The sequence below is a fragment of the Carassius auratus genome, chromosome 50 (genome assembly GCF_003368295.1).
Source record: "Carassius auratus strain Wakin chromosome 50, ASM336829v1, whole genome shotgun sequence".
NCBI lineage: Eukaryota > Metazoa > Chordata > Actinopteri > Cypriniformes > Cyprinidae > Carassius > Carassius auratus.
In genome coordinates, this window is record NC_039292.1 from 16,769,368 (window position 1) to 16,790,712 (window position 21,345).

General features: G+C 35.9%; 1 protein-coding gene across 2 annotated transcripts in view; it reads right to left on the reverse strand.

Moving 5' to 3' along the window:
- Positions 1–21,345, reverse strand: part of nup160 (nucleoporin 160) — a 79,181-nt gene that overhangs the window by 540 nt on the left and 57,296 nt on the right. The window contains exons 26-34 of one of the 2 annotated variants that reach the window (XM_026239459.1): positions 11,855–11,960; positions 11,518–11,678; positions 10,420–10,480; positions 9,262–9,372; positions 8,791–8,914; positions 8,599–8,700; positions 8,375–8,516; positions 7,600–7,725; positions 188–280 (exon numbers count right to left, since the gene is read on the reverse strand). In XM_026239459.1, the coding sequence (XP_026095244.1) occupies positions 188–280; positions 7,600–7,725; positions 8,375–8,516; positions 8,599–8,700; positions 8,791–8,914; positions 9,262–9,372; positions 10,420–10,480; positions 11,518–11,678; positions 11,855–11,960 (1,026 nt within the window). Of the gene's footprint in view, positions 1–187; positions 284–7,599; positions 7,726–8,374; positions 8,517–8,598; positions 8,701–8,790; positions 8,915–9,261; positions 9,373–10,419; positions 10,481–11,517; positions 11,679–11,854; positions 11,961–21,345 lie in introns of both variants that reach the window. The other variant, XM_026239458.1, reaches the window with a different exon arrangement.

A 21,345-nucleotide genomic window follows, 5' to 3' on the forward strand; every position in this document is an offset into this window, starting at 1 on the left:
TTGTTTTCTTAATGGCCCACTTTGAAAATTAAGATTTTTACTGAATAGATTAGACTCCACTGTTGTTCACTTGTTTTTGAATATCTAACCCATCTCAATAGATGAGAACAGGTTTCTAAACTTCTGTTCAAAATCATGAGATAAAAATATCAGGCATCATGACATATGTAAGTGAAAAATACTTCACCTTTTCATTGACCTGACTTTCACTGAGGTTTCTTAAGAGCTGATCGATCGATGTATAAGGCAGCCACACCAGGGATGCTGTAGCTGAGAGCGGCCGCTGTCAGGAAATAAAAAGGAAAATAATAAATGTACTCAGAGTACTGTGTAGAAGTAGATGTTTAACAAATTTGCAAAATTTCTTTTGCAAAAAGTGTAATAATCCAGTAAAACTGGATTGTGAAACCCGCATTTAATGATATATACATTTTACATTATACAGGTGCTGGTCATATAATTAGAATATCATCAGAAAATTTTTGTTGATTTCACTAATTTCATTCAAAAATTGAAACTTGTATATTATATTCATTCATTACACACAGATTGATATATTTAAAAAGTTTATTTCTTTTAATTTTGATGATTATAACTGACAACTAAGGAAAATCCCAAATTCAGTATCTCAGAAAATTAGAATATTACTTAAGACCAATACAAAGAAATCTTGGCCAACTGAAAAGTATGAGCATGTAAAGTATGAGCATGTACAGCACTCAATACTTAGTTGGGGCTCCTTTTGCCTGAATTACTGCAGCAATGCGGCGTGGCATGGAGTCGATCAGTCTGTGGCACTGCTCCGGTGTTATGAGAGCCCAGGTTGCTCTGATAGTGGCCTTCAGCTCTTCTGCATTGTTGGGTCTGACATAGCGCATTTTCCTCTTCACAATACTCTAAAACTTCCTGGTATACGGCTGTGTTGACCTTGGACCTCAGAAAACGCAGAGGACCAACACCAGCACATGACATGGCCCCCCAAACCATCACTGACTGTGGAAACTTTATACTGGACATCAAGCAACGTGGATTGTGTGCCTTAATGATATTCTAATTTTATGACCAGCACCTGTATATACACATATACATTAATATTTCATAATACTGTAGACATACCATTTCTTTTTCAAATTGTTTATTAAAATGATTAATCAGATTAAAAAAAAACTATTTTCTGTAATTTATTGAAATAAATGGGTTATTTCTAGGGGTGCTCCGATCACGATCGGCCGATCGTTAATGCGCATCGCGTCAGTAAAGCCGGTTCTCTAATCAGCGTTTAATTCCATCAGGTGCGTGATTTCTCATAGAGCAGCTGTTACTACACAGAGCTGTTGTTAACTGAGAAGATGCACCAATAAACGCTGAAAATGAAGTGGATTTGCGCATCTTCTCTATTAACAACGGCTCTGTGTAGTAACAGCTGCTCTATGTGAAATCACGCACCTGATGGAATTAAACGCTGATTAGAGAACCGGCTTTACTGACGAGATCCGCATAACGATCGGCCGATCGTGATCAGAGCACCCCTAGTTATTTCAAAGGTCTAAGACTCCCAAATATATATTTTACCAATGTTTTTGTTAAAAATTATGTAGGAAAAGTAATAGATCAATTTATGACAAGAGTGCACCCTCAAAAATCTAAATTATAACAGGAGTTTTGACCTTTGTTTAAAAACAAAAAAAAGACTTCTTCGTTGCCTTTTTCTCCATCACATTTTAGAAATCATCAGAAGTTATATATCAACTGAAAACTTAACATTTCAAAATTCATCCTTTAAAGCCCATTTTAAAATCAAACATTGCATGGTACATCAATATCACGTTACAAAATGTTTTCAGACATGAATTATAAAAATTTTGGTTTGTATCATGCACATCATGTGTATTCAAGTCTATCTTCAAAAATGTGAGTGACAGTTAAGGGGGTAAACTAATTAGGGATGCACGATACAATTTTTTTCAGAACCGATCTGATTCCAAGAAATTTGTATTGGCCATCTGGTCTTTGACATTCTCATTTAATGTAAGGGGAAACTTATCTATGAAACTTAGCAAGGTATAAATGATTAATGTTTTTCATTATAGTGGTATATCAAAGACAAGAGAAAACATCCTCCTTACATTATTGCGTACATCTGTGTGGGAATTCATTAAGATGAAAGTGAAAAAAAAAAAAAGTCAACGTTGTGACATTTGCCAAGTATGGTAACCCATACTCGGAATTGGTGGTCTGCATTTGACCCATCCAAGTGCACACGAACAGCAGTGAGAACTAAACACACCATGAACACACACCGGCACCGAGACTCAAACCTGCAACCTTCGGGTTACAAGCCCAACTCTCTAACCATTAGGCCACAGCTGCCCCATACCATGCAGATCGAGAATGCTTCATTCTTTCTTCTGCTGATTATGAGGTCCAGTGTCAGTGCTTAGTCAGTCAATGGGGATCTCTTCATTCAGACACAAACTACTCAAATCTGCAATACTGTACATTTGATTTTGTTCAAACAGCCATTTATAAGATTATAAAGTTTGCGACTGTCAAACGATCATTTCGAGACGCTCATAGATTTCTGCATGTATGTTTTATTAACTTTATTTGATGACAATTTATAACTAACTGTAAAATTTAATGTAATTAGGGTAGGTTGACATTAAAGTTATGTGTTTTTCATTACCTGTGTGTTTTTAATACATGTTTTGTGAAAGATCTGTTGCATAAATAATTTTAATAAAAGCGCATGTATATTTTTATGATTTCTATTTCATTATATGAAAAAAAAAATCTTTGAATGTCATGTACTAGTTGTATCCTTTTACAGTATCCTTTTTTTACTTAAAAAACGTGTTTGATGCAAAGTTAACCGAGTAAAATATAAAAAAAATATGAAGATCAAGTGCAGCCTATGTCACAGAACACAAGGTAAATATTTAATTTAAAAACAAATTATTGTAATACAGTCCCTCCAGAAAAATGCGATTATGCGATTGCGTGATTTAATGCATAATCAGCCAAGGGCCGCATATTTATGCGGGGGTCGCATTTTTTCAAATATGCCGCACTTTCGCCGCATAAATTGCAGATTTCAGGAAGCAAAATATGCGGAGGTAGCATGATTTCATAATAATATTTTTTTTTTTTTTGCAAAAAAGTCACATATATCTTAGCAGAAAGTTGAAAAATGTTGCGTTTACTTCACACACCATTATTTTCCAATGGGAACCTTATGAAGTGACGTAATTGCGCTACGTGAACATCATCTGTTCCCGCGGTGAAACCAGGGTAAAGGACGCAAATCATTCTCATCTGCCAACAAAAATAAGCGCAAAAGACCGCGCGAAGCAGTTACCCGGTGTGTTACATGACAGTGGGGGCAAATTATTTTGAGAGAGGGATGAGGATAAGGATGGCGAATGATAGGCCAGTGTTAAAGGCTACGCAGTTATCTTTCATTTTCACAGTGGACTGTTGTAGTTTTATTCAGAAGTTGATGCACCTCTACAGATGTAAGATTGTACTTTTTTGTTACAGAATAGTACCAAAACCTTACAGTTGTAAGTATATTAGTAGTATGTAAAATAATTTACGTTGCAGTAAGAGATTGCACTTTGCAATTCCTGTAAAAAAGCATTTGTATATTTGTGTGTATATTTTATTTATTCATTTTTACAGAAGTAGTTGAATATTCCTTTTGTAAAGCTAGAGAACTTGTTTGACTCAATGTTTTGTAAGTTTGAGCCATGTGTTAATTAAGGTCTGAAATAAAACAGAACGAGAACTTAAATATTATGTGATTTAGAATGCTTGCTTCTCATAGGAAGTCATAAGAAATTACTCTTTACAATAAGGTAGTAGCCTAGTGAGAACAGGGTGTTTGGGGGGGGGGGGGGGTCACCTTTTTTTCTCTTTTTCATCAAACCGCGTTTTTCTGGAGGGACTGGTAATACAAAAATTTATGAGAAACAAGTAATTTGTATATTTACATAATTGTTAATGTGAAAAAATCATTTTCGATTTTTAAGACAAGTGTTCATCGAATCGATTGTAAAATCGATTTTCCATGTCTAAAAAAAAAAAAAGAAGTTTCCTTTTTGAACGTCAAATAATGGACGTAAAGAGAGCACTGGAAACGCACAAGTCAGCAATATTTCTTATTTATTGGAATGAAGTTTCGTGCAGAATAACATACAGCAACAGGACTGCAACATTCTCAAAAAAATATGCAGAGGGGACGGCTGGCATAAAAAAAGAAAAACATCACTGCAGGCTTCAACCCGGCTGCATTTATGATTTAGGGAATTCAAAAATATCCAAGATTATTTTAAATAATGATTCAATCCATTTCAAACAACTGTTCAAAAAAATGAAACTTTAAAGTGATACTAAGCGGTAAAGTGGAAATGCAAACCGTGCAAACATAAGATGTTATGCTGTACCGAGCCGCAGTAACGAGGCAGCAACATATGATAGATAGGATAGAACAAGGAAGGCTATAAAAAATAACTAATATAATATAATTAGTATATAGTATATAATATAATGTCACTTTGTTGGTGAAAACCCAGAAGGGAGTTAGCATTTTAGCACTTCCGGTTCCATCATCCCAGAGTCAATGGGTTTTTTGAACAGGATTTTGGTTAAATCCCTTAAATAAGGTATGTGGTTCACAGAAGCTCAAGATATGTTCACGTTTTATTCTACGCCATAGAACACACCAGTTACACCCTGCTCGTGATTTTTTTTTTTTTTAAGTTGTAACAGTCCATAGTTCTGTTACTATGGTTTTAGCAGGTTGTAGTACTACTCCTGTCCACTAGGGATCCTAAATTGCTATTCTCTTCTGGCTTAAATCCCAGTGAGGTGGTAGAGGAAAGAGAGATCCGTATGGTGAAGTGGAAGAATGGTTTTCTCCTCAAGTATGGGGTTGTTAGCAAGCTAACTCACTTTTTTAGTACATCCTATGTAGAAGGACTCTTTAGTATTGCTAATAGGAACTATGGGGATGTGAGGAGCATTTCCAGTTTGACAACTTCATAGAAACCGATCTTGTTTATCCTGTAAATCTGGATCTTTTTGGGAATATTCATTCTGCAACAACTAAAGCCTCAGTTGGGAAGCACATGGTGGATGGTCATCGGGTTGGATTAGTGTTTGATGGTCATTGAACAAGACATTGTCAGTTATCATCCTCTACATCCTTTACGTTAAGTTCAAATGACATTCTCCAAAGGACAGTTGGGATTCTAAAAGGACAATGGTTGTATAAGGTTTTTCATACCAAAATTCACTTTGGTTTGCTATGAGGTTGGTCTTTATGCTTACGGGTTTTGTTGATAGCACTTCCAAGTCTTCTTTAAATCAGTATGCTGATTAATTTTGCTTCATTTGCCCTGTATGTTGTTGTTGTTGCCCATTCTTAATATTCAAAGATAATCTGGTATAACTCTATATGTGTTGGTACAAACTTCATTTCTTATCTTGATTGAACAGTATGTAAGGTGCTTATATTAAATGTGATTGGTGGGCCCCTCGCTTAAAAATTATCAGTAGCTGTGCCTTTTAAAAAGAGGACGGTATAAAGTTTTTACTTTTTTTTTTTTAAAAGGCGGTTGCTAACAAGTTGTTAAATGGGTATGTAGGCTGCAATGCTCTATATGGCCAGAATTGCAATGATTCTCGCCCCTCTTTATACTCTTTTTATAATCTATGAAAAAGGACATGAGGCTGTAAATTGATAGAGCAATAGCTAAGTTTCAAAGAAGTTTATGCTTCAGAGAAGGTAAGCGCACTAAGGGGGTATGCATGCACTCCATATAATCATTCAAATACATTATGATAATAATCAGGGACCGGATTCACAAATATCTGAGGAAATAAATAATTTTTTTATAATTTAAACTATAGAATTTAAATAGATAAATTCCACTAAGTTCGTAAGAATGTTCTTAAATGCAATTCTTTAAAAATTCTTAAGTTCTCAAATATATTCTTAAGGACATCTTAATTTTTTTTCTTAAGAAAACAACAGCCGTTATTCTGAATGAATAAATGACAGTGATAACTCACACAATTTACTTTTTGCGCTTCCTGAAGATTACCCATAGACTTTATAAAAACACTACCATAATAATTATAACAAGCACGCACACTATTTTCATTTGTGAGTTTGACTGGCGCCCAGGTTCACATTTTTAACGCAGGGTGTTTTTGAACAGTTACTTTAAAAATAGCCACTCCAGGGTCGCAGCTTCCTCTCATTTTGGGGGCGTTTTGTGCATTCAGTGCAATACTCGCATCACGGTTTCTGACGACAGTAAAATTAGTTTTGATGTTTGAAATTAATTTTTTTTTCCCAATTAAACTCTTTGTGGCCGTTATGTTTTCAGCCAAAACTAACATAAAACTATGGCTTTACATTGCACAAGGCTTAATTTCTAGGAAAAAAATTAATAAAATTTACCATTTAAATTATAAAATTTTACTACATGACATTATAATATAAAACCAAAACCACAGCCCTATTATATGTAGCTGTTGTTGTAATGCTTAGATATAACAGTTAATTTGAAATAACCCTATACATTTATTAAATAATTCCTACTGTTTGGGATTTAAAACCAGTCTGGGGCTGTTAAGTTATTTACGAATTTTACAAAAATTTTAATTCTTCTTAGGTTTTATCTTAAGAACAATCTCAAGAAAAAAAGATAAGAATATTCTTAAAATAGATTTTTGGGAATACAAAATATTCTTAACTTTTTTCTAAAGTTAAAAATAAGAGGAAAACGGTAGTTAAGAAGAAATTTCTTCTTAATGTTCCGTGAATCTGGCCCCTGAAAGCACAATTATAAAATTTTGTAACTAATAAACTAATAAAATGAATAACATTCATAACAACTGTAAAGAAAAATACTATTACAAAAAGGAATACTATCATAAAGAGCACATATAACAATGTTTTTGTTTTTATAAAAATGTAATGTGGATTAAAATTAAAATTCATCCACAGAGTAAATAATTATCATGGTTTGCTTTTATCAAAATGTTTAGAAAAAGTTCAAAAGTTTTCAGAAACGCGGTAGTGGTGACTTTGAAGAAGAGCGACCAAGTTATAGCCTAATGTTAGTGTATTTAGGCTTAAAAATTTAAAAAAAGTTTTTTTTTTTTTTTTGCGAACATTATATTAATTGACAAAACGTGCAGTTAATTAGCTCTCATTGAACACAGTACTTATTTTTTTTGCAATAATCCAAAAAGCCTATTGATAAATCCTATTGGCTTTTTGTAGAGAGAACCAGTGTGACGCTAACAGCCGATGCGCCTACAGGGTGATGTCACAGTGCCCCCCACTATCATATGTATCATGCTTTAGAAACGGCACTAAACTAATTTTTTTTTAATGGAAAATCATTGATCTTTATCTACAGATCAAGTATAAATCATAGAAACACTGAATTACCTTGGAAAGAGAGTTTCATCTTGACTTTCATTATTTGTATTCTTAGCAATTAATGACAGTTACATCAAGAACAGACCATAAAGTTTTAATTTAGTTTGGATTGTTGTGAAAAAGAAATCTTGAATACATACCTCTATACCAAAATACTGATGTCCCTTTCCGAGCAGAGCATCCACATACTCCAGCACAAGCTCAGCTGCTGACTCCAGCTGATCATAGTTCAGATAGAGACGCAACAGTGCTGCAGCATCAATTTCCTGAAAGAGAAACACAAACACCCTTTGTGTTATACAAACAGAGATGGTGTAGAAATCATGTCTGTAAACATACAATAAGTAAAGATAGCAAAGTAAGCTTTGCTTTATGTTAATTTTATTACTTAAAAAAAACAGAACAGATCTGCTCCAAGTAAATTTGATAAGACTCTGCTGCTGTGATCATTTTACCTCGAAGTGACAAAGATCGTAAAAGATCGTAAACGACAATGGTTCATAACATTATGCAGGGCTATCAATCATCACAACGAAGCAATCAAAATAAATATACGGGGTCACAAACAGAAAAAATTAACCCATTAGAAATTAAAAACCATTTCTACCATGATTTTAGATCTCCAATTTAAACTGTCTCCTTTAATACTAAAATCACTTCACTAACACTCCAGTGTGTGACAATAAAATATTAAGCTTTGATATTTGTCTGTGCAGGCAGTCATCTCTATTTCCTAATAAAAACAGGAAGTTTTGCAGATTTATAAAAAAAAAAAAAAAAAGGTATGAAAATTACAGCATGTTTTTTTTTATATTACAATTATATTGTACAATATTACTCTTATGTCAAAAGATCATGGAAAATAAATATTATAAGATGCAATGCTAAAAAAAAATAAAAGAAATAATCATCCACCTTGTAGGCATTAAGTAGCCAATCAGGCACTGGCACTCCATGTGAGAGCAGCTTGTTGATGACACAGCAATGATATTGAGCATTCTGTGAGGGATATTTCTCCAAATAATGAGCTAACAGCCGCCAAGCTTCATCTGTCGCGCTGTGTGGAGAGAAATTCAGTTTAGGAAGAAGGAATGAAGAGTTCATTGCAATGATCAAGGTCAAGGAGTATTTTAACAGACCTGGACTCTTTAGTAGTAATGACAGTTGGCAATTGATTGGCTGCAAGCCAGTTCCACACCTCCGTCTGGTCCTGATCACCTTTATACTGCAGTTTAATACACCTATAACAAAGAAAAATATGCAGTGCAGAAATCAGAACAAAAAGCAGCCAGCTGATTTTGATTAGACAGTAACAGGATTGATCAACTTACTTGAAGGTCAGTCCTTCAAATACAGATGTGAGGGATAAGTAAAAGGTCTGACATAGTGTCAAGGCTGTGTCAAAAAGTCCTGCTTGTACCAGCAGAGCCACCATCTCTTGTGAAGATGCACCACCTGTAAGAGAAATAACACCAGGATAAAGTTTACTTTTTAAAAGAACTCAGGAAACGGTTGCAAATATTCAGGCAAAATGTGTTTGCAAGCTCAAATATAAATAATAGCATTAAGTAAAGCCATGCAAAGCACACCCCCATAAGAAAAGTTTATAAATGAGGGCATATTCATAATGGATCTCAATTTGAACAGCACTGATGGGCAATATATAAAAAAATATTTTCATAATAGTTGAAGGTCAAAATTTAAACTATATCGATTAATCGCACAGCTCTATTGATATTGATAAAGGTAACATAATTGAACAACAATTTAAAAGCATCTTCCAAAAGGAAGCATGTCATTACCTGCAATGGCGGCTGAAGGGGGGTCCTGCTGAGCTAATGTCAGACGACTCCGAGCAAGAACATACTCTTTCTCCAAGTCTTTCAGCTCAAGAATGTCAATCTGTTGACTTACTGTAATCACATGACAAAAAAACTTGTACATTTGTAGCATTTAAAAAAAAAAAAACAACTCGAACAGATGTTGCAGATATAACTAGATCAAAAACACACTGATTATCAGATTATTAGGCCAATAGTTTTTAAAATATACAAACAGTATTTCAAAGAAAACTGTAAAATATAAAATATTATGATGCCTCAATTCATATTGTGGTGCATAGAAAATCAAGTATCCCCCCTCCCCAATCCCCAGCTGGCCTGCTCTCACTTGCAATAAACATTCTGGGCCAGAGCACTTTTACATCATGTATGAGATAACGGAGAAAACCACTTTCACTAATATTCTGCCAAATAATTAATAATAAATAATTTATAATAAATGCAGTGCATTGTTTTCACTTATGTATCAGATTATTATGAAGGCAGCTGGCGTTAATGAAATAATTTCAACTTTATTCGCAAACTACATTTCCTGTTCATCAATAAGGTATGAACCAGAGCCATTAAAAACCTAAATCTACTTGATTTAATTAAATTAATTTAATTGTATTGAAGTAGTAGTAATAGAGTATGTTTGTGGGCGTAATGTTGACAGTAGTGCACACTAAATAGTATCTGTTCTGTGCTCCATTGCAGTAAATGCTCACACTGCAGGCGTACCGTACCTGAGCACGGTTCAAGACTCCTAGTGTGAGTACACCAGACATGCATTCAGCATTTGTGCTGGCTAATTCAGGTAATGATTCATTAGATTAGATTCATTCAAAAAAATAATTTGAGAAAGAACCAGAATCATGGCCTATACTACAATGGTCATGCTATATGTTTTGCATGCAGTCAGCAATCAGCAAAATTGCAAAAGGTATGCAATAACCATATTAAATTTTAATCATCTTCAATGATTGTGCTTGTATCAATCCAAAGGTATAAAATAATATGTTAAGTGGGGGGGACACACAGAAAAATTTTAAATAGATGAGTGTTGATCTTCACCTATCAATAATGAGACAACAGAGTATTGTCCACACAATTTTACAGGGTGATTTGGGGAGGAATTACCTGGATTTGCAGCAAATTCGCCATCATAGTTCCTTTTTGGTGATGTGCCTGGTCGTTCATACTAGTCAAAAGTCAAGTCATGATATATATTAAAATACATTATGATACAAAATTATGTTATAGATGTATACACAAAGAGTACTGTGCAATTCAGAGGCAGATTACATGCTTCACAAAACTTGTAATGAAGGAATGAATGAAAATGCAAATTCACTTTCTGACAGCAGGTGGCGCTTTGGGAACTTGGTTACTGCTATAAACATAGCAGCTGCACTCATAAGCACTAAAGCAACACCATGTAACTTATGCTCACTGTTTCCTCATGTGGTTGATAAGTGCAATTGACCATATGCATGATTACTTTCAGTTTTAGATAAGCAAGCTCTGTAATTTCAGGTCAATTGCATTGTGCCATAAGGGGAGCTATCTTTGCTCCGTTTCTCTACATAATCCATTCAGAATTTGGAGGAAGGTTTGGACCACTGTACCTTTAAACAAAACTACAGCAGAAAGTCTGTCTTGAATAAAACTTAAATATAGTTAAATTAAATAATGCATTTAATATTTTTAATTTGTTATAACTTGATTAATTAGTATTTAATTATATGATATTTAAATAATTCAGCATTTTAGGCTGTTGTCTGGCCTTATTTATTTAAATGTGACTTTAAAGTAAATATTTAAAGTGACTTTGTGACTTACTGCACTTGCTATACTTCAGTGCAATAAAGTACTAAAGTACTAAAGTACAAAAGACGTAAAAAAATAAATAAAAAAAAATAGGGTGTTGAATAGGCAGCTGTCCAGCTTTTGAGAAGACGTGCTCCAACCGCACTGATGTCCCAGGAACACTCAGGTACAGCTGCGCAAGGTGGGGGTATTACTGCCAATTTTCCACCAAAAAAGCCGGTCACTGTCAGCTTGCAATGGTCCTTTTCATAACTCAGAATCTCCTGTAACTAGATGCGCGAATGAGGCGAATTCGCGTCTACTTTTTTTGGTTGGTCCGATCGATTGTGCAATCGATTTTCGCACTAAAAGTGACAGCCCTATTGCTAACTGAGTCTCCAAGCAATTCAAAATGTTTCAGATGCTTACCGCTGCTCCAGACGAGGGCTGCACAATCCATGCATAGTCCGGATGAACGAGACGCAGGCAGCTGAGTGCAGCTAGATAACAGTTCACCTGCTTCTGGAGACCACGCAGAGTTCGCACCTCACGGCCCAGACGCATACCGTACTCAAACATCACTGTACCGGCTTGAACACACAAACAATTTACTGCTGGCTTAAAGGCCAAAACAATCACTTTCATTTCTCATTTGAACAATTAATCAATAATATAAAGTTGCAGGAGTATTTAGTTTATTATTTATTATTTAATCCTTTCCCCCAAAAAATTGAAACCTTAATGTAACGTTGACCATCAGTTTTACCTTTCCTATAGTTGTGACGATTGATATGAAAAGCATACAGAAGCTCATAGTAGTTGTGAGTCATGAGGTCCACAGCTCTCGCACGAGACTCAATAATGCTGACCACCTGAAGAACACAAAGCACAAGTCAAGTCACCTTTATTGATATAGCGCTTTAAACAAAATACATTGCGTCAAAGCAACTGAACAACATTCATCAGGAAAACAGTGTGTCAATAATACAAAATGATAGTTAAAGGCAGTTCATCATTGAATTCAGTGATGTCATCTCTGTTCAGTTAAATAGTGTCTGTACATTTATTTGCAATCAAGTCAACAATATCGCTGTAGATGAAGTGACCCCAACTAAGCAAGCCAAAACAACAAACAATAGTTTGCTACAAATAAAAGTAAGAACTGAAGACGGGGCTCAACAATAACGATGGCCTAGGGAAAATTACATTCTAGAAATATCTGATGAGGATGTATACATGTTTTTGGACTTGTAAACTTAAAGGTGTCAAACGATGCTGCTAAAAAAATCATTATTTTCTGTTTTTGGTGTAACGAAATGGGTTTGTGTGGTATAAGTTTAAAAAACACATTATTTTACATAGGGGTGACCCCCGAATAGTCAACGAATCAATGATTTGATTCAAGGAGCCTGATTCGAGAACCAATCTAACAGTCGAATATTCACAGGGTGTTATTGATTATGCCATTTTGACTATATGGGGGAGCTCAAATGTCCGATTTCACATAGAACTACCGGTTTTATCCCAAAAAGTTAATATACAGCCTATTATGATAAAGCTGTAAGAATCTGAAAAGAAAGAAGCTTCAAATTAATATTTTAAAGTGCGTGAATAAATCCAACCACCCATATAGATTTATGTTTCAGTTCCCATAAGCCCCACCCCCAAACATATGAATTGACTATTAGTCGAAAATCGAAAATTTCCGATTCAACTGTGAAAATCCCTATTTTTACACATACATTATTGTTTCTCCTTTATGCCCAGCCTTTCTGAAATACAAAATTCATCATTCTGAAAAGCGAGGAGTGCTATCCAGTGCGTTGTAATTGGCCGGATGCCTCAAGCATGTGATGGAAATGTTATGCTCCTTCCTATACTGTAATGCCGTGTGTCCTGGAGCACCGACAAAAACATTAAAACTCATTCTAGACTTTGTTAATACACCTGATTTAGATAATCAGCTTGTTAGAAGTGAGCTCCATGCACAAACGGTGTACAGATTGACATGGTCCCTACTAGAGGCCGACCGATAGTGGATTTCACCAATAATAATAACTAGGTTGGACCACATTGGCCGATACAGATTGAACAAAAACTAAAATATTGCTTTACATTAGTGCTGTCAAAATTAGCGCGTTAACGCATTCGATTAATTTGAAATATTTAACGCGTTAAAAAAAAATAACGCAATTAACGCGGTTGCAGTTTTTTTTATTTCCAGTTGTGGCCTATGTGTGTTCAACGTGCAAAGAAATATGGATAAGACCAAGGAAGGACTTTTAGACGGAAAGTTTCAGTATAAAACTCTGCCGGATTACTCTTCAATCTGCCACAAGAAACATTACTCTTCATTCAGTCTGCCACAAGAAACAGCAACATTAAAATCATGAACTCAAATGTCATTGTTTAAAAAAAAAAACAATGACTGTAACAGTGCGTAAATCAGACCTTTCTGTAACGCTAACGTTAATAAGCTTAAACGAAAATAATGAAATAATTGTGTAGCGGAGTATTTTTTGTACACAGTGCCGCGAACTGTCAGTCACTCCTGTGCGCGTGCATCACTGCCCTCCTCAGCTGCAGCAACTTGCGCTCTCTCTCTTCATCAAGCTTTAAAACAAAAAGGGGACAAAAAGATCATATTGTCTTTGTGCATAGGCTATAGATTAATTAGATAATTAAATATCTAAATTTGTGCCTTGCCGTCTACGGTATTTTTTTAGAATTTAGAAAAAAGATGCTGCAGCCAATGAGCAGCCAGCGGGGGCTGCAGGACGACTCAACCTCCGCAGACAGTTTTTAATGTTTATCAGACAATAAATACTCAAGATTTTGCTTTAGTATAACTCACAACGAGTTTCACACACCTTCTCCGGCCACGTTGAGTTGTTGACACTTAACAGTGGGAAAAGCGACACATGCGCTATTCACTTGTATAACTTAAGGGTGAATGGGTCATGTAGTTTCTGCTCTCGGTGGGATGAATTAGGAAGCTTGCATTGTGAAGGGCGCTCTGAAAATCGGCAGTGCAGGTAAAAGATTAAAACCTCTATTAAAACAGATGTCCAAATGAGCGAACCGGTACGCTACAAGCACGTTCTGGGCGCACGGAGAGGTGGCCGTACGCTCAAGAGCTATATTTGGAAGTGGTGGTACTGAGTACTGGTGCGTACTGGCCCACTTAAAGCACTGGCAATGACTATACTTTGGAATTTTTTTGCAGTCCACTTAGAATTGAACATGGAAATCATTTTTGTTTTTTTATTGACATTGATTGTTTTGAAATTCAAATGGTACTTACATGCCTGTGTTTTTATTTCTGTAATAAATATGGCTTTCAAGCCAACAGTTAATTTGGAGGATATTGATGGTTTATTGCAGGTATGTTGTTTACATGAGAAAATCTGTGTTACAAGTTAAACAAAAATTCCAATAAACAATCATATTTTGAATTGAAATAGTTTCTTTGTCTTGAGTTTACATTAATTATTTACATTTTACATTTACATATCCAAAAAGTTTCAGTCTTTTAATTGCGATTAATCGCGATTAATCGCGATTAATCGCGATTAATCGCGATTAATTTTAAAAAATTGTGCGATTAATTAGTTAATTTTTTTTAATCGATTGACAGCACTACTTTACATATATATATATATATATATATAAATAATGTACTGAATAATACTAGTAGTAATAATAATAATACTAGCAATAGTAAATGTTGAAATGACCACAAAATCCATTTAATTTGTCCAGAAATTCCATTTTTTTTTTTTCAAATTCCATGTTATCAGTTTGAATTTGTTTGGATTCTGTTTTTTTTCCCCGTTTGAACTCCACTCTGTTTAAATAGTTAAAGTGTATTAATCATAAAGCAAATCTAATTAATTAAAACCTATACATTTTCACATCAATTTAATAAAAGTTTAAAACAAATTAAATATTTAGAGCCCTTTAAAATGTTTTATTTTTTCTCACAATATTTTCTATTGTAACCAAATTCTTTGTTTAAGCATGTCTAAGTATTTTAATCCATATAAAAACTTAATTTTTTTCTTAAAGAAAATTTTTTTTTTACCCTTTATTCTGTATTTTTTATTAAATAATTGTTTAACAAAAAAAACGCGAACAGTGTGTGTGTGTATGTTTGACAAGGCCAATGCATTAAAACAATACAGTTTTCAGAGCACACACACACAAACAGAGGACACAAAGTGTGTGTTTATCGACAGATCGTTAGAATATCTGTATCTGTGCAGTTCTTTGTCATAAATATTTTACAAAAGGTCACGAGGGAGCAATCAGTTTCCCATCTACTGTAAAGTTTCTGCTCCGTTCACCGCTCACCACAGCTGTGTCCTTCCAGCGAAAATATAGCTCTTAACACACATGAACGCATACTTTAACTACACTTATTTAAATACTTAATTTAATTACACGTTCTTTATACATAGCTAGCTAGAGACCATTGATAATACCTAGAATATCAAAATCAACTGCGGGTGGCAGGTCCTTTTCCTAATTGGCGCCTAAACTCTGGAATAATCTACCTAACATTGTTCGGGAGGAAGACACACTCTTGCAGTTTAAATCTAGATTAAAGACCCATCTCTTTAACCTGTTTTACACATAACATACTAATATGCTTTTAATATCCAAATCCGTTAAAGGATTATTAGACTGCATTAATTAGGTAAACCGGAACCGGAAACACTTCCCATAACACCCAATGTACTTGCTACACCATTAGAAGAATGGCATCTACGCTAATATTAGTCTGTTTCTCTCTTGTTCCGAGGTCACCGTGGTCACCAGATCCAGTCTGTATCCAGATCAGAGGGTCACTGCAGTCACCCGGATCCAGTACGTATCCAGATCAGATGGTGGATCAGCACCTAGAAAGGACCTCTACTGCCCTGAAAGACAGCGGAGACCAGGACAACTAGAGCCCCAGATACAGATCACCTGTAAAAACCTTGTCTCAGACGACCACCAGGACAAGACCACAGGAAACAGATGATTCTTCTGCACAATCTGACTTTGCTGCAGCCTGGAATTGAACTACTGGTTTCGTCTGGTCAGAGGAGAACTGGCCCCCAAACTGAGCCTGGTTTCTCCCATGGGTTTTTTTTTCTCCATTCTGTCACCGATGGAGTTTCGGTTCCTTGCCGCTGTCACCTCTTCATCTACAGCGATATCGTTGACTACAATTGCAAATAAATACACAGACACTATTCAACTGAACAGAGATGACATCACTGAATTCAATGATGAACTGTCTTTAACTATCATTTTGCATTATTGACACACTGTTTTCCTAATGAATGTTTGTTCAGTTGCTTTGACGCAATGTATTTTGTTTAAAGCGCTATATAAATAAAGGTGACTTTGACATACACTACTGTGCAAAAGTCTTAAGTCTTTGGCAGTCTGTTGTCAGACTTCTTGTGCATTCAAAAATCTCACTAGATTAATTAATAATAAATTAATGGCAAAATGAATGTTTGGAAATGTAAACTGATATTTCCTACCTACGGACGTACTACAGCAAAATATAAACATAACTGGCTTAAAACCCTTTTTTGGGGTGAAAATACTAATGTGCCTATGACTTTTGCACAGTACTGTACTTTACAAACGACATTGCTGCTACTTTATAAAGAATGACCACAGTCATAGACAGAACAGATTAAAGACAGGGACAGACAGCACTAATTTTAACTAAATATCAGAGTGATTGTCAGAGATACAGTAGAAACATTATGTGTGTTTTTGTATTAAATAATGACCCAGATCGTGAAATACGTTTATTAGAAAGGGAAGCTTGGTAAATGTTCTGATGTTCTACGCGAACACCGTTCTAAGCTTAGAGCTTCTGAAAGGGTGTGGCGCAAGTCCAAAAATACTACTGATCTTATTGTGTATCAGTCACTCCTATCTTCTTTCTCTGCTAATGTCTCCTCTGCTAAAAGGACATACTACCATAACAAAATTAACAATTCATCTAACTCTCGCATGCTTTTTAAAAATTTCCTCACTTCTTTGTCCTCCTCCTCCTCCTCCTGCTTCATCTCTAATAGCTGACGACTTTGCAACGTTTTCATTAATAAAATTAAACACATTAGTGCACAATTTTCCACACCACAATCAGTCAAGCTCATATCACTAGCAAACTTACACTCATTTACATCCTTCTCTTCACTCTCTGAGGCAGAAGTGTCAAAACTCATGCTTTCTAATCACCCTACAACTTGCCCCCTTGATCCAATTCCATCTCATCTCCTTCAAGCCATTTCTCCTGAAGTTGTACCTGCACTCACTCACATCATCAACACTTCGCTCCACACTGGTGTATTTCCCTCATCATTTAGACAGGCACGTATAACTCCACTACTTAAGAAACCCAACCTCAACCCATCTCTTTTAGAGAACTACAGACCAGTTTCCCTTCTTCCTTTTATTGCAAAAACACTTGAACGAGCTGTGTTCAAACAAGTCTCTACATTTCTCACACACAACAATCTCCTTGACAGCAACCAATCTGGCTTCAGAAGTGGACATTCAACTGAGACGGCCTTGCTCTCAGTTGTTGAAGCTCTAAGACTGGCAAGAGCAGAATCCAAATCTTCAGTACTTATCTTGCTTGATCTGTCCGCTGCTTTTGACACGGTTAACCACCAGATCCTTCTATCAACGCTACTGGCGAAAGGCATCTCAGGAACAACACTTCAATGGTTTGAGTCTTACCTATCAGATAGGTCCTTCAAAGTATCTTGGAGAGGTGAGGTGTCCAAGTCTCAACATCTAACTACTGGGGTGCCTCAGGGCTCAGTTCTTGGACCACTTCTCTTCTCTGTCTACATGGCATCATTAGGTTCTGTCATTCAGAAACATGGCTTTTCATACCACTGCTATGCTGATGACACTCAACTCTACCTTTCATTCCATCCTGATGATCCGACGGTAGCTATTCTCATCTCAGCTTGTCTAACTGACATTTCTTCCTGGATGATGGACCATCACCTTCAAGTCAACCTTGCCAAGACAGAACTGCTTGTGATTCCAGCAAACCCATCGTTCCATCACAATTTCACCATCAAGTTAGGCACATCAACCATAACTCCTTCAAAAACAGCTAGAAGCCTTGGAGTTATGATTGATGATCAGCTGACTTTCTCAGACCACATTGATAAAACTGTCCGATCCTGCAGATTTGCTTTATTCAACATCAAGAAGATCAAGCCCTTTCTTTCGGAACATGCTGCACAACTCCTTGTTCAAGCTCTTGTTCTGTCCAGGCTGGACTATTGCAATGCTCTCTCGGCAGGTCTTCCAGCCAATTCTATCAAACCTTTACAATTAATTCAGAACGCGGCAGCAAGATTAATTTTTAATGAGCCAAAAAGAATACACGTCACACCTCTGTTTATCAATTTGCACTGGCTTCCAATAGCTGCTCGCATAAAATTCAAGGCATTGATGTTTGCCTACAAAACTACCACTGGCTCTGCACCCATTTACCTAAATTCGTTACTTCAGACTTATGTGCCCTCTAGAAGCTTGCGTTCTGCAAGTGAACGTCGCTTGATTGTGCCATCCCAAAGAAGCACAAAGTCACTTTTACGGACTTTTAAATTAAATGTTCCCTTCTGGTGGAATGAACTCCCCAACTCAATCCGAGCAGCTGAGTCCTTAGCCATCTTCAAGAATCGGCTTAAAACACATCTCTTCTATCTTTATTTGACCCTCTAACTTTAACACTCACTATTCTAATTCTATTCTTTAAAAAATCTAACTACCTTTCTAATCTTTTTGCATTCTATTTTCTTTTCATTTATTATGCAATTGTATATGTTGTATATAATTGTATATAGAACTGAACTGCTAAACTGAAGATTAGGAGTGAAATCCAGGCTATTATCACTTTTTTTTCTGGAATAACTCGCATGTTGATTTGAAACCATCAGGCTAGTTAACGCTTTTTTTTTTGTCTTCTGCCAGTTTTATACACAGGGTGACCAGTGGCTGCGAAATTCTGAATGACAAATCATGTTCTGGTATAAATGTGCACAAGCGTATTTTTTAAATCGCAGACATGGTCAGTCATAGACAACGGTGTGTCAGCTAATAGTTGCTGCCGGCTAGAGACTTGCACCCCCGCGGGACCCAGCGCCACCGATTGCGGCGCGGGACAATAATTGATGGGTGAATGCGGATGCGGGCGGCAAAATATTATTGTGTGTGGGTTGCGGGAAAATAAAATTATTTGCGGGACTCCCTCAAAGTGGAAATATCTAACAAAATAAAATAACTAGAAGCAGAAACTGGAGCAGAGACGGATTAAACGGAAGCTCTCAACAGTCAACGACATGATATTACTGAATGGGCACAAGTAGTCGTACAGTTTTTTTTTTTTTTTTTGTAAATTCAGTTTTTTTTTTTTATTTAGCGAAATATTTAAAATTGGTCTATTTTGTTATTGAGGAATAAGGATATTTTTGTTAAATGTTTGAAGGAATTGCGCAGGCCCCATAAGCTACTTTTCCTTTGAACATGAAATAAATCCAGGTTTATTATTTTTATATAATTTATTAGGCTATATAGCCTAATTATTATAGGTATATATATTTTTTTTTACTTTTCTTACTTTTTTACTGTATTTCTATGTTCTAATTGTTCTTTGTTCATGTTCATACTTTTAATTAAACGCAAATAAAACTAAACATTTGTTTATTTTTTCGTTTCTTTTTTAATTTATATTCAACAGTGTATGCAATGTATTAAAAAAAAAAGAAAAACTGCTATACATTTACCCGCGGGATTTTGCGGCGGGAGCGGGAGAACGACGTGGTAAGTTTGAGTGCACGGGCAGCGGCTCTATGACCGGAGTTTGGTGCTGCGTTCCTGCCAGGTTTTTGAGCTCGTCACTATTTCAAACCACGACTAACGACTTTGTACCATTTGACTTTGTTCCAGGCAAGTCACGCCAAACTTTCTGTGCGCAAGGAAATTTAGCTAGATTATTAATTTTATTGCAACGTTACAGTGTCCTAAAATATAATTTTCAACATGTACCACTTGCATAAACACTGCATCCGTAGGGGCTGTCGCTGTTGTTTCGCGTGCTGTGACGTCAAAACCCAGAGTACATCGATCTAGTACGAGTTCACGGATGGGAAGTCACGGCTTTGACTGCCGTTCCAGTGCACTTTCCCGGGTTTAAGGTTGGAAAAACATGGGTTACGGGTTGCCTGGAACGCAACATAAATCATAGCGAGCAAGCACTTTCTTACCGCTGCCGGCATACAGAAGCTTCCTCGAACAAATAATGCAGAAACAAGCCCAGGGCTCTCTGTTTCTTGCACCAACTGCCAAAAAGCGCCATTTATTTTTGAGTCCTTTATCTATTGCTAGAAGTCTAGGACAGCATCCCCACTCTTCATAAACTTGCGCTACATTTTTTTTCTCCGACAACGCTAACGTGATATTGACGTATGGGCGTCAATCATACTGTGTTGCAAGGACACGCCCTTCTCTGCTTCTGATAGGCTTGCAACGTTAGTTAAAGCTGCGTTCCTCTCATATGATTGGTAGAAGAAATAAATTGGCTCGAAAATATTAAACTGCATGCGCAGGCTCTCAAATATTATTTTTTTTTTCCTCACGGCCACACGCCGGAGATCCGGCACGGTGCCGGAATACTTTAAGCCCTGCCTCTAACAAGCTTGCTCTATTCTTTTATTTTTTTTATTCTATCTGTTTTCTTTTTATTTATTATATTAGTTAAAAACCCATCCTACGTGTACTGTGTTAACCTAACTGAGACTTGTTATAGCACTTATATATCATTGCTCCTTTTGTTTATTTTTGATTGCTTTTTAGGCTTTTATTTATTTATTAGTTTATTTTTATAGAAACATTGGTTCAGGCAGTTTTAAAAGTATTGAAATGGCACTGGTATCATAAAAAACCCAATCGATACCCAACCCTACCGTTAATGCGCTGCTTTAATTGATTTACATGCCCACACACGCACACACAAACGCAGTGGCGGCTAGTGGGTTTTAAAATAAAGGAGGCACACCAATTATATTTACCTTCTTAAATGTCGGTGTTAAAAGAGAGCTGCCTGCTGTGCCATTTACTTCTGTAGCCTATAGTTATAGCTCCCTTTATTTTAAATTTGTTTGAATGACAGCTTGGAAAATCTGTTGGAGATCAAATATTCAATATTACTACTAATCATAAGTA